The sequence below is a fragment of the Rhinatrema bivittatum genome, chromosome 13, assembly GCF_901001135.1.
Source record: "Rhinatrema bivittatum chromosome 13, aRhiBiv1.1, whole genome shotgun sequence".
Classification (NCBI taxonomy): Eukaryota; Metazoa; Chordata; class Amphibia; order Gymnophiona; family Rhinatrematidae; genus Rhinatrema; species Rhinatrema bivittatum.
Genome location: NC_042627.1, coordinates 1,492,254 through 1,512,480, shown reverse-complemented (window position 1 = coordinate 1,512,480; position 20,227 = coordinate 1,492,254). Strand labels below are relative to the sequence as shown.

The 20,227-nt window shown below is 40.1% G+C and overlaps 2 protein-coding genes across 2 annotated transcripts; one reads left to right on the top strand and one right to left on the bottom strand.

Annotated features, from left to right (window-relative positions):
* The first annotated feature begins 9,741 nt into the window (after positions 1-9,741).
* LOC115075264 (olfactory receptor 1020-like) lies at positions 9,742-10,680 on the top strand. Its single transcript, XM_029575558.1, has one exon. It carries the CDS (start codon positions 9,745-9,747, stop codon positions 10,678-10,680), a length of 936 nt encoding a protein of 311 aa, XP_029431418.1. The 5' UTR covers positions 9,742-9,744.
* A 6,860-nt stretch (positions 10,681-17,540) lies between these two features.
* On the bottom strand, positions 17,541-18,476 carry LOC115074965 (olfactory receptor 1020-like). The gene has a single exon (XM_029574996.1). It carries the CDS (start codon positions 18,474-18,476, stop codon positions 17,541-17,543), a length of 936 nt encoding a protein of 311 aa, XP_029430856.1.
* Between the last annotated feature and the right edge of the window lie 1,751 nt (positions 18,477-20,227).

Genomic DNA, 20,227 nt, shown 5'->3' with positions numbered 1-20,227 from the left:
AATAAAGAACATATTTTTACTACAAATTGTTTGGTTTTATTCTAAGTGCTGCATGAATTATTGGTCAATAAAGTTCTGGAGTAAAAACGAAAACACATCTCTTTGAATAATAAACTTTTTGTCTATAAGGCAAGAAGGGTAGAAGGGAGGATTTAAGTATAGGGTTTTCATCCAAGCAGGATCCCCTGGTAATAACTTTTAATTCTGCTAGTGGTGAACCCCAATACTTCTTTTAAATGTCTATGTTAACTTTTCCTATTTGTATTTTGCCTTATTTGCTTTCAATTATGTTCTATATTTGAGAATATGTTATAATTAATAAAAATAAAGTAAAAGAAGAGTTAGCTGGTTAATGTATACAGCTAATTCTGTTTGGGTTACGGGGCTGTTCTAAAGTTAGCCAGATAAACTTATCTGGCTAACTTTAAGATAATCAGGTATATTCATAGAATACTAGAAACATACAGGGGCATTCTTCAAAATGCAATGGGCTGTTACCGTGTGCATTAGGGCATTATCACATGCGGAAAAGTCCTAATGCACACGATTGTAACCGCATCACAACTTTATCATTTAAATGAGGGAAAGGGGAGGAGTTAGGGAGGGGTTTGGGTATGGTTAAACAAATTATGATGCTGGTACCACTGCTGATAATAATGTTTTACACATATTATCGCCGGCAGTAGTGCCGGAAATAACACCAACTTTTGCAGTGGCGCTATGGGGGCAATAGTGTATGGTGCAGGCACAACTGCAGTGGGCAAAATTGCACTGCCGTAATGCAGCCATATGCACACTATCGGCTCCCCACTCCATTTTTGGCCGTGGCTTTTCATTCTGCTATATTTATAGCGGAATGATGAATCTAAGCCATAGAAACATAGAAATGATGGCAGAAAAGGACCAAAAGGTCCATGCAGTCTGCCCAGAAAGCTTATTATAGTATTTGCTGCACTCCCATGCTTATCAGTTTCCAAGCCCATTAAAGTCAGAACCCTTATTAGTTGTTGTTTGAATCCAGTTCCCTATTACCCTCATGCTTATCAGTTTGTTTGGGTTTTTTAAATTTATATTTCATTAAAGATTTTAACAAATTATATTGCAAAAATCCACAGGTAATCGTATTGGAATACAAGCAAACAATAAAAAAGGGGGGAAAAAAAGAAAGTAATTTATAAATTATAGTTACTCCAAACAAATAGTCCCCATTTATGGGAGGATAATTTAGGGACAACCCTCTCAGGTAACACACAGAAGTAAGAGATTATACATTATTCAATGCCATATACACCTCAACTCTGCTCCTTATCTGCTAAGAAGGTCTCAAGATGGGTAGGGTCCTGAAAAATAAACTTATTTTTTTGATGCATCCTAGACATTTGCATGGGAATTTTAAAAAAGAAAACTTCTCCAAGGGATAAAACCCTTGGTTTCAGCAAAATAAATTGTTTCCTCCTTAATTGAGTACATCGAGCCACATCTGGAAAAATTTGAATTTTTTGGCCACAAAAAAGGAAATCTTTATTCTTAAAATAAAGATATATATATCTATACTGTGGCTGGACCGGCTTTTCATCTGGTCCAGCCACAGTATAGATATATTTCCTCAACTTCTAGTTCGTTACTGTCCTTTTATTTCCTGGCTGCTCTAGCCCCCCAAGTTCTATCTCCTTGTTATATGTAACTGCGCTTCGGCCTTTCTGTTATATAGTTATGTTTAGTTAGTCCCTAAGTTCCATGTAAACCGGTCTGATATGAATCTTGTCATGAAGTTCGGTATAGAAAAATGTTAAATAAATAAAATAAATAAAAAAATAAAATATTTCTGAAGTACCAGGTTTTTATCCTGTTCACTACACTATGGTTCTCTAAAGTACTTTTAATTTCAGCTGTAGATTTACTAAACTGAGATATAGAACAAGACAATGACTTTTGCATATAAATAAGCACCCTCCACACATCCCCCAGAGTTACATTCTGAGCATCTATAGACTCGGAATCTACATTACCAAATTGAGAAAACTTTTGTAATAATTGAATTCCAGAGTCCACTTGAGTCCCCAGATTGTCCATATTTCCAATATAGGGCCTCATTTTCCAATATCGCATTGGTATCGCATGCGATACCAAAAAGGGTTGTCCCTTATGCTAATAAGCATGTGTATCGCAAATTGCGATATCAGCTATGCAAAAGGCTGTTATTGCACTATTAGCCCAGTTTGGGCTACATTGCCAGTATATATCATGGTTCTGAACAGGCCTGTTTCAGTATGCAGCAGGCTTAGTTTTAGAGAGAGAGAGAGAGAGAGAGAGAAAGAGAGAGAGAGAGAGAGAGAGAGAGAGAGAGAGAACCTTGCTATAGTGTCTCCTCCCTAGACAGGTATTTGTATCCCTATGGGAGGCCCACCTAGTAACTCGAGGTGAGGGTTAAGTATTAGTGTAGGGGGTAGGGGCCACTTTGACATTCAACATGAGATGTACGAACAGAACAGTGGTCTCTTGTGAAGATTTGATGGCCTTCGGAGTGAGGAAACTCACTCCAAGATGAGATTTGTGCAATGTTCTCTCAACCTAGCTTGATGGACTCTCTACCTGGGTAACAACATAAGAACATGAGGCTTGCTATACTGGGTGAGACCTGAGCTGAGATTTAAACTGGTAGCCTAAAGGTGAAAGGTCCTGACTGCTGTGACCTTCATCTGCTCCATCCAGTTTATATGGTAATTCTGTACAGATAGATAGATAGAAAATTAATTGGAAAGAGGGAGAGTTTGTTTAAAAAGACCTGAAAAGTGAAGTGGGTGCCAAGCATTCCTTACACCTCTGCTCTCAGTGTCCTCAGCCAGTGCAGACTGGGAGAGAATATATCAATCCTGGCTCGGTCACCTGGGATAATTCATGGAGGGGAACCTTTTTCCTGTTCCTATAAATCTTCTTATACTGAGATGGGAGCCAAAGCACAACATGGGTGCAATTGATTGAGCCAAGCACAGAGGGAAAATTGTGAGAGGAAATGAAGATAAGAACTTGCCATACTGGGTCAGACCAAGGGTCCATCAAGCCCAGCATCCTGATTCCAACAGTGGCCAATCCAGGCCATAAGAACCTGGCAAGTACCCAAACACTAAGTCTATTCCATGTTACTGTTGCTAGTAATAGCAGTGGCTATTCTCTAAGTCAACTTAATTAATAGCAGGTAATGGACTTCTCCTCCAAGAACTTATCCAATCCTTTTTTAAACACAGCTAGTCACTCATTCTGAAGACCCTTTCTGACTGATTTATATTTCACTCCTGCTGCAGACCCTTCACTGCCACCTCTGCCAAAACTTTCAAATAGGAAACATTTTGCCTGTATCCTCTGCACTGGAAAAAAATTTCCAAGTAAACTTATTTGTTTAATGTGAAAGGCTCACTCCGTCCATGTAATTAAGGCTTTTCATTTTTTTATCTTTCAGGATTTTTTGGCATTTAATATTTATATTAGTTATCTTCGTTTACCAAGAAATAAAAAAAAATTGCAAAAAATTTGGACTATTGTAAGTATCAGTTAGATCTAAATCACTTACAAACTGTCCCTAAACAAATACCACAGTGCACAATTATAATATTCCACAGGAATTACTTGAATGTTTCAATTTATTCTTTGCTGATTCAAAACTTTTTCTCCTTGGAATACTTCAGGGATCCAGGGGTCCCTCGGGTCACAAAACACACAGCAAATATTTATATTTGCTTGCACTATTAGCTTTATTCACAGAACCATCAGAGGAAAGAAAGCTCCAGTTCCTCCTAGCACAGGTAAGGATTGCATTGCTGATGAAAGTGACCAGGATATGGGTCAGGGTGCTGCAGTGCCACTGTCTGGGATGTAACCTTGACTGTGAATAAATAAAGGATTTCAGGATTTTACTAGAGTATTAAAGTCCCTCTCCCCCCTTCCTGAACTTGGTTTCATGTATGACCAGTGCATTCCTTCTGGTGCTCGTATGCAGGATGAATAGGTTGAGTTTATTTTTGAGAGAGCACAGGGCAAATCAAGCAGGTGGAGGAAAAGGTGCAGGCACTGAGTGTCAGCAGGTACCCCTGAGAAACAGCCCTGTGAATGACTCTGATCCCTCCGTCAAGCTACACAATTCTAAAATTGCTGAAACTTTTAGTCATATAAACTGAGATTGTTTGGCTAAGTTTGGATTTCAAAATCCTGCTGTAAAGAACGTCTGATGTATCCAGTTATGTCTTCTATTGAATAAAGATTATCATATAAATCAGAGGCATTTCACGGCAAGAACCTATAGGGTGGTTCATCAAAATGCATTACGGTCATGTGATAATAAATGTTACTTTGAATGGGCAGGATTAATTAAAATGAGGGCCATCTAATGCAGGAAATAACTACTTCTCTCTCTCTCTCCCTCTCTCATGATAAATAAGACTTTTTGCCTGATTTATTACCTTTTCCCCCATAAACACAGAATAGCAGAAAAGCTTAGTTTCGTAAATCAGGTCCTTAGCAATTTTTGGAGAATGCCGGGAGCTTCCTGGCGCAGGATGTCCTTTGTACCCATGGCCTGCAAGTCACTTTTGGGGTTTGCCTGGGTGTATTCAGCAGCTCTGGTTTATGTTACCCTGGTAAATGTATCTGGATAACTTTCCCAGACAGCCTGCAAGTGAATATTGACTTCCTAGTTTTCCTATTTCTTTCTTTTAAATTCAGGCAAAACTATTTGTATTTATTGAGTTATTGACAACTTCTTAACAGCAAATTCCGAAAGGTCACTTGCATCTTGGTTACAATGTCCCCTATTGGTGAAGTCACTTCTTGGCTTTTTAATGAATTCATTATCTTTCCTTTAGCTTTATATGGTCTCCCTTTTTTTCCCCTCCTTCCTGGGCTGACTGTACATGCAAAGATTAAACAGTTTCCTCTTCTTATCCATCTGAGCCTTTCCTCATTAACCCCTCACCCTGTCACTTGGTACCTCTGACTCTCTACCTCCTCTGTTTCTCTTCTCTAGTGCAATTGTCTGCCACTTAACTTCTATGCAGCGGACCATAATAGACTCTAAAACCTCAGAGCATATCCTATAAATCCTCTGATTGCAGGGAACAATTAAAATAGTAGTGACCCTTGTTGAAAAGGATTTCGAGCAAAAATATATTTTGTTTATCTTAAAATTGTAATATTGTGACATATTATAAGAAGAATGAACAAAATATCATACAGAATACACACTATATAAAAAGGCAATGCTATAGGTTCCTGCTGAAAGAATATTGCATTCAAATCGGGAGACTACACCTTCAAAGGATATAAAAAGGATGGAGCTAGTGTAGAGAGTGTGGCTATTGAAATGGTCAGTGGTCTTTGTTATAAACTTTTGCATTTTCATAAGTATTTGCTTAAAATTTCCCAAAATATTTCTGCTCACAATTCAGCAAGCATAATGACATATTTATCAGGTATAATCATGTCTGTGTTTAGTTTTTATGGGATACTTTACAAATAGGAAAGTACATGTGAATGCGAACATGATTCACAAACCTTTCCTTTAAAAATTGGAAAAATGTATGCATTTAGGGGTAGCTTTTCAAAAACACCTGTGTGCATCCTTGTGCACATGGTTCCCGGTGTGTGCACATGAATGCAGTGATTTTATAACATGCACATGTCAGCACACACATGTTATAAAATACGATTCCTGCGCGCACATGGAGTGCTTGTTGCGGTTCCTGTCCGCGGAGGTCCATGGCCGGTCCCCTCTCCCTACTTCGGGGCTGCTCCGACTGAGCGTGGCATCCTCAGTGCCCATTTGGGCCTTCTCGGGGCCTTCCCGCGGTGCTCCCTCCATGAGGAAGACGCCGTCGACTCTCTGCTGCTGGCCCTGCCCCTTAGGCACGCGCATGCAGGGGCCTGGAATTTAAAGGGACCAGAGAGGGAAACTTAGCTCCACCCTGGGGAATGACGTCTGACGCCTTCAGCTATTTAAAGCCAGCTGTGAGTTCCATTCTTTGCCTTGCAACGGGTCGTCTCTGCTGAGAAGTGAGTTGCTTGTTCCTGATTCCAGTTTGTTCCTGATTCCTGCTGCATTCCAGCTTGTTCCTGATTCCAGTTTGTTCCTGATTCCTGCTCCATTCCAGCTTGTTCCTGATTCCAGTTTGTTCCTGATTCCTGCTCCATTCCAGCTTGTTCCTGATTCCAGTTTGTTCCTGATTCCTGCTCCATTCCAGCTTGTTCCTGATTCCAGTTTGTTCCTGATTCCTGCTGCATTCCAGCTTGTTCCTGATTCCAGTTTGTTCCTGATTCCTGCTCCATTCCAGCTTGTTCCTGATTCCAGTTCCGTCCTCGCCTGCTCCTGCTCTCCCCTTGGCTCATCTTCCTGGTTCCTGACTTCGGTACATCCTCTGGTATTCCTGCTTCGCTGTCCGTCTCGTCTCCTGGTCCGTCTCCGGTTTCTGCTGTCTGCCGCCTGCCCTGACCGCTGGTCCGTCTCCTCATTTTGCATCACTGCTGCCAGCCATGACTTCTGGACTTCTGCTGGATCCTCTTCACCAATGCCTGCCTCGACTCAGACAGCTCTTCAGACTCCTCTTCACCGGGAGACTCCGCCTAAGTCCTGTGTGGTCTCCTGGCCCTGATCCGCCTCCTGGCTATGAGCCTTACCTCAGCGAGTCTACTTCATCCTCTAGCCAGCCCAAGGGACCACAGATTCAACATTGCTCAATTTTTAAATCGATGAGCGCATGTGTGGGTGGATGGTGTCTCACGTGCACGGGGGGGGGGGGGGGGGGATTTAAAAAATATGTGCAGCGACACGATAGGGCCCACACCAGTTCCCTCCCAGTCCACTCCAATTAAGGAGTGGACTGGGAGGGAACATTACTGTCTCCCGACCGACTTTTCCTCCCTTTTCCTCCCTTTTCCCCTATCCTCCCCAACCCCTAGAACCCCTTAACTACCTTTTTTTAAAATTTTGGAGCTTACTTCATCTGAATAGATGAAGTATGTTCCACGCACCTGCCGGCTGCTGGTATGAACTTCCCTGGGACAGGGCCTAATGGCCGCTCCCATTGACCCCTGCCCTGCCCTTCCCCCAACCCACCCAGACCCTGCCACCCAACCTGCCCCTTTCAAGGAGCCCGGCACTACCGTGCATACAGGGATACACGTCTGGCTGGGCCATTTTTAAAATGCGCTCGGCACACACACGGCCAGCCCATGTGCTTATCCCCCGGTTTTTGCGCATGCCGGACTTTTAAAATTTGGGTTATATTTCCCATCTCGTTTATGTGGTCAGTTGTAAAATTATTCCCTGTGAGGGACACAACCCTGAAATACTCATGCATTGTCACTAGTAAGAAAAGGGACATTGATGCTCATGCAAATTGTAATGAAACTGATCGTATATTAGGTAAATAAGTGTAAGGATTGATTATATTTTGGTTTTTTGTTGTATTTCTTGTTACATATTAACTGACTATTTCTCTTAATGGTATACTCTGCACTGAACAATGTGAAAGCTGTGGATAATTTGTTGGAATTAGTTTAAATGGTCATCCATTAAAATCAGCTCTGTTTGCTGATGACATCTTACTTTTTGTAGGAAATCCACGCAAAAGTGTTCCTGTTATTATTAACTTATTTGAACAATTTCATTTAGTAGCAGGTTTAAAAATAAATTTTGCTAAATCTGAAGCTTTGGCTCTTAATGATAATTTATCTACTACTTGGCATGGTACTATTCCTTTTCAGTGGGCTCCTTAAAAATTGAGGTATTTAGGAGCTTTTATTCCCAGACAGCTAGATAAATTATATGATTTAAATATTCCTCCCTGCATAACACGCTTAGAGGAGCAGTTGAAGGTTTGGATATCTCTTCCACTCTCTTTATTTGGTCGTTGTGCATTGATTAAGATGGTGATTGTTCCTAAACTTTTATATCTTCTCCATATATTACCTTGTTGGTTGAGAGTTAAAGATCTTCAACGATTGCGATCTATTATTCACAATTTTCTTTGGAAAGGTGGTCGAGCTCGTATGGCTTATAATATTTTGGTAGGTCCTAAAGAACAGGGCGGATTAAATATGCCAGATTTTCGATTATATAATGTAGCTTGCCAATTGCGTTTTATTAGTGAATGGATTACGGGAATTTATCATTATTATGAGCAAGGAATGTTGGATTGTATGTCTCGCCCAAGTTCTCCCCTTAGTATTATTCAATTACGTCCAGGCTATAGATGCACTGTATCATTTCCCAGAATATTATTGGCTCCATGTGTACGCGCTTGGAGATGGGTGCGACGTCGTGCACATCTATCAGGTGAAGCTTCTCTTTTAAATCCCTTTCTTGGTAATGTTAATTTTCTTCCTGGGATTGAGAATAAATGTATTTATTTATCATGGGCAAATCGTGGATTAATGTTTCCAATTCATCTATTTGATGCTGATTCTCATATCTTATTAGACTATGATACATTGGCAAGTACATATCAGCTTCAAACAAAACAATTTTTTGCTTACCTACAAGTTCGTCATTATTTACAGTCTTTCTCATGGGGCTCTGAAAAGTTAGCTGCTGAATTAAATTTTGCTATAAATATAATTGATACAGCATGTACGACAAACTCAATCACAGGTTGGGGAAAACTAGTGAAGAAATTCGTTAATGTTACCTGTTTGGTTTCCTTGGCATCTCATTGGTCTAATATGATAGGAATACAAATTACACCATCTTATTTGAAATATTGCTTTAAGACATTGTACATATCTCTACCTGATTTAGGATTACGGGAAGTCCAATTTAAAATACTTCACTGTTTTTATTACGATGATATACGAAGAAATAAAATGAAGTTGACTTCTACTTCTTTGTGTAGTAAGTGTGGAACAATGGTTGGTACATTATATCATCGTTTGTTTACTTGTCCAAAATTAACTACCTTTTGGGATTCTGTTTTTCATATGATTGCCAAATGTACAGATGTGCTTATACCTGTTACTAGGCAAATATTATTAGATAGCTCTCACTTATCAGACTCACCAGGCAACATTTCAAAATGGAAATTTGAGCACATGGCTATTATGCTAGCATGTAGTACCATATTGGCGGGTTGGACTGATCCAATGGCTATACCTACCCTAGCAGCGTGGACAAATAGAATGATATTACTTTTACAAATGGAATTTATGGACTTCCTTAGCGGTACACGTAAACCTGATAAATTGTATTGTGCTTGTTGGCAAGCCTATTACACAATACTCCCTAAAGATTTACAAGCTGGTTTGATTGATTCTGGTTATAAACATAACTGGTCTTAAATAGAGGTTTCTGTAATGGGTGGAAAGAAATGTATGAATGTTGTGTTGAATGTGGTGTGGTCTTAAATGGGTGAAAGATAATGTATGAAAGTTGTGTGATTGAGGATATTTGATTGATACTATGATTTATATATTGGGATATTTGTTTGATATTATGGTTTTTGTATTGTGTTTTTGATTTTTGTAAGTTGTCCTATATTTTTGTATTTATTTAAAATTACAATAAAAATTATTTTGAAGAAAAAAAAACTATTAAAGAAATAAATAACAATTTAAATTTCTAGTTAAAGGGATTTGCAGCATTCTTAAAAAGTATTCAGGCCTTGGATCCATGGATTTTCTTTAATGAATGTGGGATTCATTTCTGATTTTTCTTTCTCTCTTATCCCAGCAGTATAGGTCTCGATCTCTTTATTGGGGAAAATGGAAGACAAAAATGAAACTTATGTGACTGAATTCATCCTTTTAGGATTTTCTGAACTTGCCAAGCTACAGGATTTACTCTTCATTGTGCTTTTAGTCATGTATATTCTAACTCTGCTGGGAAATATCAGCATCATAACCATAATTAGGATTGATCCTCATCTTCACACTCCCATGTACTATTTTATCAGAAACTTATCATTTGTAGATCTCTGTTATTCCTCAGCTATCACCCCAAAGACATTAGTCAACATCAAAGTGGAAAAAAAAACCATCTCCTTGCTGGACTGTGCTATGCAGATGTTCAGTTTCGTTACCTTGGCAACTACAGAGTGTTTTCTGCTGGCAGTGATGGCTTATGATCGTTATGTGGCGATATGTAACCCCTTACTTTATCCTGTTGTGATGACTAAGAGAGTTTGCATACAGCTAGTAATAAGTGCATACATTCTTAGCATGATATATTCTTCTATACAAACTGGTAATGTCTTCTCTTTGACCTTCTGCGGCTCAAACATGATCAATCATTTCTATTGTGATATTACTCCACTGTTAAAGCTCTCCTGCTCAGATACCTTTTTCAATCAGGTGGTGCTGAATACTGTTGGTGGCATTGTTGGAGCTGTAACCGTTACAGCAATATGTGTCTCTTACATTTATATTATTTCTGCTATCCTGAGAATCCGCTCTTCAGAGGGCAGACACAAGGCTTTCTCCACATGTGCTTCTCATCTTATCACAGTAACATTATTTTTTGGGACTCTTATCTTCATTTATGTAATCCCAACTTCCTATTACTCTGAGAACACAAACCGTGTGCTTTCTCTGATATACACAATGGTAATCCCTATGGTAAATCCAATGATCTACAGCCTCAGAAACAATGATGTTAAAATAGCGCTTAAAAAAGTCCTGGAGAAAAAGTGTTCTTGTTAAGTAAAACATTTCTGTCATGATTATATTAAATTAGAAGTGATAACTATAATCAGCAGATACAATATTCTGCCCTTGAATAATGTTTTAAAATTCATTTTTTTCATATATGTATATAAAAATGTTTCCCAGCACACAGAAATCAAAACTTATAGAAAGGGAATAAACTGAGAAGGCACACAGAGAGAGACAAGAAAATCAGTTTTCATTGGCACTGCTTCTGTATCTCCAGTCCTATCTTACACCATTGAACAGAGAGAAATAATGACTGTCTCTCTGTCACAGTAACAGCACTGTGACTGCAGCAGTGAAGATTAGAAAAACCCTTTACTAATTCTAATTCTTTAATTCTAAGATATCTTTTTAAAACACAAGCTTTTCCTCTGAAGTCCAACAGAGAGAATGAGGTGTGTTTTCACATCTCAGTCATTTCAGTGGGAGGACAAGAAGAGTCAGTCGATTCAGATGGCAGTTACTGGCAAGTTTAAAACCTGCTACAAAGATTGGTCCCCCATCCTGCCTACTACCTGCCTATTTCCCCTGCCTTGACTCCCTTCTGGCTGCTACCTGACACAGGCAATTGCTGGTTGCTATAGTTACCAGTTAATCCCTGCAGATTTCTCATGATAGCACTTTTTATTGTGACAAAGACTTGATTGGAAATTATAAAAAAATGAACCACATTTTTTTGTTTAAATTCATGGGAACCCTGCATTCTTTTTGGGGGTCCATGAATGAAACAAAAGTGGTCTCATTGGTTTCTTTTTACCATTTCATTTCAAACAAATGCACATCCCTAAATGACATTAGCAATGCATTTGTGGGAGACGCTTCATAGCATGCTTTAATGGCAGCCATAGCCATCATAGATACTCTCTGGCAGCCACGGGTCCCTTGGATACAGCCTCTTCCTTCCTGCAGATACACCACTGTCATGGTTTTAAGCTCCCTCAACAGTTGGACCAACAGTAAAGTCTGGACAATCTCCTGTATGTCCGACACCTCCAAGGATGCATCCTCCCTCTATGGCTTCGCCACCTCCAGGAAGCCTCTTACTCTTGTTGACACACAGTTGTCTGTATTAACCATATTATGTCATCATCCTCCACACCAGAACTCTCAGTCCATCTTCCTCTGGGATCTTCCCAAACCAAAGCTCTCAGAAGCCTCTCTCACTCCTGTGCACTCCTATGTCTCACTCACCTTCCCTCTGCCTTCGATATATGTAGCCTTCAAGGTCACACTCAGCAGTGATTGTGCACCCCTTCATACACACGCAAGTCTAGGCCACAGTCAAAGATAAGAGTCCCCATCCTCCCCCCCCCCCCAAAAAAAATAAATGAGAAGATTGCCCAGAAAAATATAATGAATGTCCAATGCACATACATCTCCCTTCATGTGTCAATAAATGCACATTTACTAATAAACTTTGTTTTTATCAGAGTGTTTCTTTCATATAGTCTGGTATTCTATCTCCTTCCAGTCCTCCTCTCCCATGTCCTCCTTTGCAAGAGGCAAGTCTTGAGTATTGTTTAGAATTTGGAAGATGCAGAAGACTTACAAGATGCCACAGACCTTTATGAGGTTGTAGAGAAGACATCTTCTTCTGTTCTCTCCAGTATATGCACATTTTTCATGCAAAATATTTTGAAAATTCACTCCTAAGAAGGCATGAATTTGGCTAAATTATTCTCCCTAAGAGGAAGCTTATTTTAGAATATATCAAAAGAATGTTCTTCTTTCCAAGTGAACTTCCTGTGAAAAGGTTTCCAATCATTTCATTTTATCCATACAGGTCTGCTTTGAAAAGATGAGCAATTATAAAGCCAATTAAACTTTAAATTTTTTTCAGCATTTCTATTAAAGTCATCTATTTGATGGGAAATGCCTGAACACCTAATTGTCATTAGAAACACAAAGACGATGAAAATCTAGATCACACACAGAAAATGGAAGGTAAGATGAAATAAAGTGAAATTTCAAGGCCATATAACCTTAATTCAACACGTATATTTCTCAAATTACTTTTTGGTCTCCAGGTATTTTTACACAGATATTGTACTCTCTAGTGTAGATTATTTTCTTTTAAATAACTTTTTATTTCATAAACATACTGTGAAGGAGTATATAGGAGAAAACTCAACATCTTAAAGAACTGGATCTGGTCCAGTCCACCTTAAGTCCAATACAGCAGGGAATCCTGGTCTGGGGTGGAAACATAAAGAAGTATAACTAGGCAGGCCCAGGAAGAAAGAGGGAGGGCCTGGGCAGACAAGGATGCATAGAGAAGGAAAACACTGCTAAATTGTAAACTATATTTCTGATTTTGTTGGGTGAACTATGAAGAATAACAGAGTAGCTTTTTTTTTGTTGCTTGTCATTAAATAAAGAAGTTTATTCTAGATTTGCCAGAGTCCAGCCTGAATCTTTTCTCTGGTTAACCCAAGGATCACTCATGTTGCCACACTTGCAGGGTCATTCATCAAAATGTGTTATGGCCTTAACACACACAATAATGTGTTAACGAGTGCATTAATTCCATAACGCATGGGGAAAAAAACTGTAACACATGATGTGAATGCAAATTTTTGGGAAGAGTTTGGGCGGGTTTTAGTTAAATGAGGGATATTATCGCACCATTTGATAGCATAACACCAGAAATAAATGCACCTTTTTTCCTGGCGTTAAGCTGTGCGATATGCTGAAATGGCCATAACGCAATCTGCAATAAATTTTGGAGGGGGGGGAGAGAGAGAGAAAGCCTCTGGGGAGGGATTACTGTGTGCATCTATTTATATCTCTATAGGAGGTGTTTTAAACCCCTGGCTATGAAGACCAATAAAGACCAGCCTTAAAAGTCAAAACAGCGAGAAGTTTATTATTATGAAGAAAGGCATGGTTTCTTCAGGAGCAGCAGACATTACAAGCAAAGGATGCAAGCCCGAAACCTACTCAGCCCTACACTGCTAGTGCAAAGCGTTATAAAGGGTTACCTTTAGCCAATCAACAGGTGTCTGCATGTATCCACCCCTTATCCCTTGTCCAATTAATAAATCTTGCATGTGTATACGTGCCTCGTTGCTAGGGACAGCTGTACTTGCTGTAGTTTCCAGGAAATCAGTCTGTTTAAGTTTCATTTTCACAGCACTGGTGTTACTTGTACTGGCCATGTTCATACATTCCCCCCTTTGAAGGGTTTCTCCTAGGAACCCTTCATACCTATCTGCGTTGCACATCGCCTGTCTTAGGTTGTTCCGCCTGACCAAGGCTATTCCTTGGTGGCTAGAGACTTACCCATCCTAGTACCAATGTGCTCATTTTTCACAGATAGCTCTTATTGGTGGTGGGGAATGATGTGTTGATGTCATTGGAATCCTGGAGCATCAGGTTCAAGATTTCAGCTTGGTTTAACATGATCTATGCTTTGGTCTGAGATGTCAACATTTCAGATACTTGGTCACGGCATCTCCGTAAACAGATACAAAGGCATGACAAGCAGAGGCAAACAACAAGTCCCAGTAAGGCAATCGTATACATGGAGCCAATTAGAATTTTGAATCCTGAACCTAAGCTAGAGAACCATGATCCAAGAGATCCAAATGGATCACTGACATCAAGGCCTTTCCAGGTTTGCACAGGTACATGAGCAATTGACATCATGTTTTGGGTGATCTCTTCAATTACTTCACCTTTGTCATCTATTTGAAGACAACAGTTACTGAGGTTAAATTTTCCAGATGAGGTAAAAGCACATAAGGTTTTTAATATTTTAATTTCATAAGCTGCTTATTCAAGTCTGAGCCTAGTTTTTCAAGAAGCTCCACAAACTGATCTCAGTCTTTTATTTTTTTTTGGCAGGGTAGAAAGCCTAGTGTGTGATTTCAGGTTCTAGCTGGGCTTAAAAAGGTGAAGGTGATATGGGACTCCCTGATTTTAGAGCTTATTATTGGGTAACCATGCTGAAGAGTATACTGATAAAATAACTTTCCTGATAAGTATTGGATTTAAGGGAGTTAAGTCATAGACAAAAATCTTGCAATTCCTCTTTAGGCTTCTCCTAACTTAAGAAATTGTCTTCCTTCTTCTCATCATCTCATTGATTCAGTTTTTACAGTAAGGAATAAGATGTCTGTCTTAATGAAGCTCTCTTTTCCATGTTCAGTCTCTCCTTTTTTAATAATCCTCATCTTCCACGTCACTTTAGTAGGAAGAATTTCTTTCTTTGGCAATCTGGGGGTCTTCAAATGATGGGTCAACTTTTCTGTGGAAATTCCTTTATCTCATTGGAGACTCTTTGGAAAAATGTCATATCACCAACTTACCTGTTTTTCAATAACTTCTCATTCTGGAGTGGGCTACCAGAAAAGCATTAAAACTTTATATAGCAGAGAGCTAACCAAGGGCCTGGTTTACTGAGGACTTGCTAGAGACATAAAGGACTGGCTAGAGACATAAAGTTCCTGGATGTAATAAATGATTGCTTCATTGAGCAATTGGTTCAGGAACCAACAAGAGAGGGAGCTATTTTAGATTTAATTCTTAGTGGAACGCAAGATTTGGTGAAAGAAGTAATGGTGGTGGGGCCACTTGGCAACAGAGATCATAACATGATCAAATTTAAACTAATAACTGGAAGGGGGACAATAAGTAAATCTGCAGCTCTAACACTAAATTTTAAAAAGGGAAACTTTGATAAAATGAGGAAAATAGTTAGAAAAAAACTGAAAGGTGCAGCTGCAAAGGTTAAAAGTGTTCAACAGGCTTGGACATTGTTTAAAAATACAATCCTAGATCGCAGTCCATATGTATTCCATGCATTAAGAAAGGTGGAAGGAAGGCAAAACGATTACCATCATGGTTAAAAGGTAAGGTGAAAGAGGCTATTTTAGCCAAAAAAACATCCTTCAAAAATTGGAAGAAGGATCCATCTGAAGAAAATAGGATAAAACATAAGCATTGTCAAGTTAAGTGTAAAACATTGATAAGACAGGCGAAGAGAGAATTTGAAATGAAGTTGGCCATATAGGCAAAAACTCATAATAAAAACTTTTTAAAATATATCCAAAGCAAGAAACCTGTGAGGGAGTCGGTTGGACCATTAGATGACAGAGGGGTTAAAGGGGCTCTTACGGAAGATAAGGCCATTGCAGAAAGACTAAATGAATTCTTTGTGTCTGTGTTTACTAATGAGGATGTTGGGGAGATACCAGTTCCAGAGATGGTTTTCAGGGGTGATGACTCAGACGAACTGAACAAAATCACTGTGAACCTGGTAGATGTTATAGGCCAGATTGACAAACTAAAGAGTAGCAAATCACCTGGACCGGATGGTATGCATCCTAGTGTTCTGAAGGAACTCAAAAATGAAATTTCTGATCTATTAGTTAAAATTTGTAACCTATCATTAAAATCATCCATTGTACCTGAAGACTGGAGGGTGGCCAATGTAACCCCAATATTTAAAAAAGGCTCCAGGGGAGATCCGGGTAACAAAAGACCAGTGAGCCTGACTTCAGTGCCGGGAAAAATAGTGGAAACTATTCTCAAGATCAAAATCATAGAGCATATAGAAAGACATGATTTAATGGGATACAGTCAACATGGATTTACCCAAGGGAAGTCTTGCCTAACAAATCTGCTTCATTTTTTTGAAAGGGTTAATAAACATGTGGCTAAAGGTGAACCGGTAGATGTACTGTATTTGGATTTTCAGAAGGTCTTTGACAAAGTCCCTCATGAGATACTTCTACGAAAACTAAAAAGTCATGGGATAGGAGGCGATGTCGTTTCGTGGATTACAAACTGGCTTTTTAAAATTTACTCATAATGTCTTTTTGATTTACAGTTATTTTATAGATTGTATTGTTTTTTTTGTTCTTTATGGGGCGGATTTTAAAACGAGCGCGAATAGCCTACTTTTGTTTGCGCTCCAGGCGCAAACAAAAGTACGCTGGATTTTAGTAGATACGCGCGGAGCCGCGCGTATCTGCTAAAATCCTGGATCAGCGCGCGCAAGGCTATCGATTTCGAATAGCCGGCGCGCGCCGAGCCGCGCAGCCTACCCCCGTTCCCTCCAAGGCCGCTCTGAAATCGGAGCGGCCTCGGAGGGAACTTTCCTTTGCCCTCCCCTCACCTTCCCCTCCCTTCCCCTACCTAACCCCCCCGCCCGGCCCTGTCTAAACCCCCCCCTTACCTTTGTCGGGGGATTTACGCCTCCCTCTGGGAGGCGTAAATCCCCGCGCGTCAGCGGGCCTCCTGCGCGCCGGGACGCGACCTGGGGGCGGGTCTGGAGGGCGCGGCCACGCCCCCGGGCCGCCCCGGGCCGTAGCCACGCCCCCGGAACGCTCCCGACACGCCCCGAAAACGCCGCACGGTTCGGGCCCGCCCCCGACACGCCCCCCCGACACGCCCCCTCTGAAAACCCCGGGACTTACGCGAGTCCCGGGGCTCTGCGCGCGCCGGTAGGCCTATGTAAAATAGGCTTCCCGGCGCGCAGGGCCCTGCTCGCGTAAATCCGCCCGGTTTTGGGCGGATTTACGCGAGCAGGGCTCTGAAAATCCGCCCCTATGTGTTTTAATATTTTTGTTTGTACTTATAATGTTGTGAACCACCTTCAAAGTACATTTAAATGAACTAAGCATATTTTATCAGAGTTCATTTATAATCCATGTATATACCTTATTACAAATTATATAATATCCTAACTAACATCCCAATAAGCTAAACTCACCCCTGAGTAACTCTGTTTTATATACATATATGAAAAAAATCAACTTTAAAACTTTATTCAAGGGCATAGAATTGCATCCGCTGATTAGCGTTAACACTTCTGCTTTAATATAATCAGGATTGGAATTCTTTGCTTAACAAAAACATTTTTTCTCCAACACTTTTTTAAGTGCTTTTTTAACATCATTGTTTCTGAGGCTGTAGATCATTGGATTTATCATAGGGATTACCATTGTGTATATCACAGAAAGCACGCGGTTTGTGTTAACAGAGTAGCGGGAAGTTGGAATTACATAAATGAAGATAAGAGTCCCAAAAAATAAAGTCACAGTGATAAAGTGAGAAGCACATGTGGAAAAAGCCTTGCGTCTGCCATCTGAGGAGCGGATTCTCAGGATAGCAGAAATAATATAAATGTAAGAGATGAATATTGTTGTAACAATTAGAGCTGCAACAATGCCAGCAAAAGTATTCAGCACAATCTCATTGAAAAATGTATTTGAGCAAGAGAGCTGTAACAGTGGAGTGACATCGCAATAGAAATGATTGATCACATTGGAGCCACAAAAGGTCATAGAAAAGATGTTACCAGTTTGTATCAATGAATATCCCATGCTAACTATGTATACACTTGTTACTAGCTGGAGACAAACTTTCCTAGTCATAACAACATAATAAAGCAAGGGGTTACATATCGCCACATAACGATCATAAGCCATCACCGCCAGCAGGAAACACTCTGCAGCTGCCAAGGTAAAAAAAATGAACATCTGCATAGCACAGTCCAGCAGAGAGATATTTTTTTTCTCCGCTTTGAAGGTGATTAATGCCTTTGGGGTGATCGCTGATGAATAACAGAGATCTATAAATGATAAGTTACTGATAAAACAGTACATGGGTGTATGAAGGTGAGGATCAATCCTAATTACGGTTATGATGCTGATATTTCCCATAAGAGTTAGAATATACATGACTAAAAGCACAATGAAGAGTAAATCCTGTAGCTTGGCAAGATCAGAAAATCCTAACAAGATGAACTCGGTCACGTAAGTTTGGTTTTTGGCTTCCATTTTCCCCAGGAAAGAGAGTGAGACCTGTACTGCTGGGATAAGAAGGAAAGAAAATCAGAAATTATTACTACATTCATTTAAGTAAATGCATAGATCTGAGCACTGAATATATTTCAAGAGTACCACTACCCTTTAAGTAGATGTTTTAATCCAGGCCTTCTCTGACCCTCCTAATGTATGATCAGTTTCCTTACAATTTGCATGAACACCGGTGTCCTGTTTCTGAATGGTGACAGCAGCATGAGTTTGATGGGAATGTGGTAATCACAAGAAGAAGGATGGGTCATTAAGGCCTTGTATCGACTACTGTGGGCTAAATGCTATCACCCATAAGGATCGGTTCCCTTTACCCTGTCCCTGGTGAAGAGGCATCGAGATGCTATGTCCATTTCAAGATGGTGGAAGCTCTATGACTCTTTATATATAAAATGATTGCATGCCCCTGAAGAAGTTATACAGCGAAACAATGGCCGTGTTGGGCTGGTTGGATAAAAAGCATTATAGGATCTTTCACCGTACACTGTTTTGAAAACAGGACATTTTAAGAAAATTTATAAATATAACAAAAAATAATTTTTGCATTAAAGGTTTTTGAAGGTGGATGATTAGAAGACCGGTTGGTTGCTTTATAAGTTTCACATCGTCAGGCTTGTTGACACCTTCTAGGCTATACTATATGTAATTTTTGGTTTCCACTTCTTTTTTGGTGATTATTACCTCAATACTGACTGGGCAAATGTAATATCAGGACATGCTAGAGAGATAAAGTTCCTGGATGAATAAATTACTGTTTTAGGGAGAATTTGGGTCAGGAAGTGATGAGAGAGAAGATATTTTAGATCTACTTCTTAGTGGAGTGCAGGATTTGGTGAGAGAGGTAATTTATTTTATTTTAGAGGGCTTCTTAGTTATATTTTTCTGGGGGGGTTTTGTGTAGTGCAAGCCATATAATCTCTATATTTTCCTAGATAATGATATTGCTGCATTCATTTGCTGTGTGTTTGTTTAAGCAAAATAAAAAAAATAAAAAACAAAAGAGATGTGGCTATTCAGCTCTAGGCAGGTGACTCATAGTGCATTGCAGGGGGCAATCAGTCCTCAGTCTACTTTGAACTTCAAGGAGACAGCCATAACTACACATTCTTGTGAACAGATACGTAAAAAGTTTAATTTCTCCTTATTTTAGAAGGCTTCTTGCCTATATTTTTTTGATTTTCTGTAGTGCTTGCCTTATAATCTCTATATTTCCTAGATATTGATATTGCTGCATGAAATTCCTGAGTGTTTGCTTAAGCAAATTTAAAAAACAAACAAAAAAAAGAGATCTGGCTATTCAGCTCTGGGCAGGTGACTCATAGGGGTAGATTTTAAAAATGTGCGCGATCGTGTACTTTTGCACGATCGTGTACTTTTGCGCGATCGTGTACTTTTGTTCACGCACCAGGCACGAACAAATTGGAGCAGCCTCGGAGGGAACTTTCCTTCGCTTACCCCCCACCTTCCCCTCCCTTCCCCTACCTAACCCCCCCCCCCCCCCCCTTACCTTTGTTGGCAGATTTACGCCTGCTAAAAGCAGACGTAAATCTGCGCGCGCCAGCGGGCTGCTGGCGTGCCATCACCCGACCCGGGGGCTGGTCTGGAGGCCTCGACCATGCCCCCAGGCCGGTGCCACACCCCCGGGCCCGCCCCCGAAACGTCACATCACGCCCCCGAAACGCCGTGTCATTTCGGGAACGCCCCCTCCCCACCCC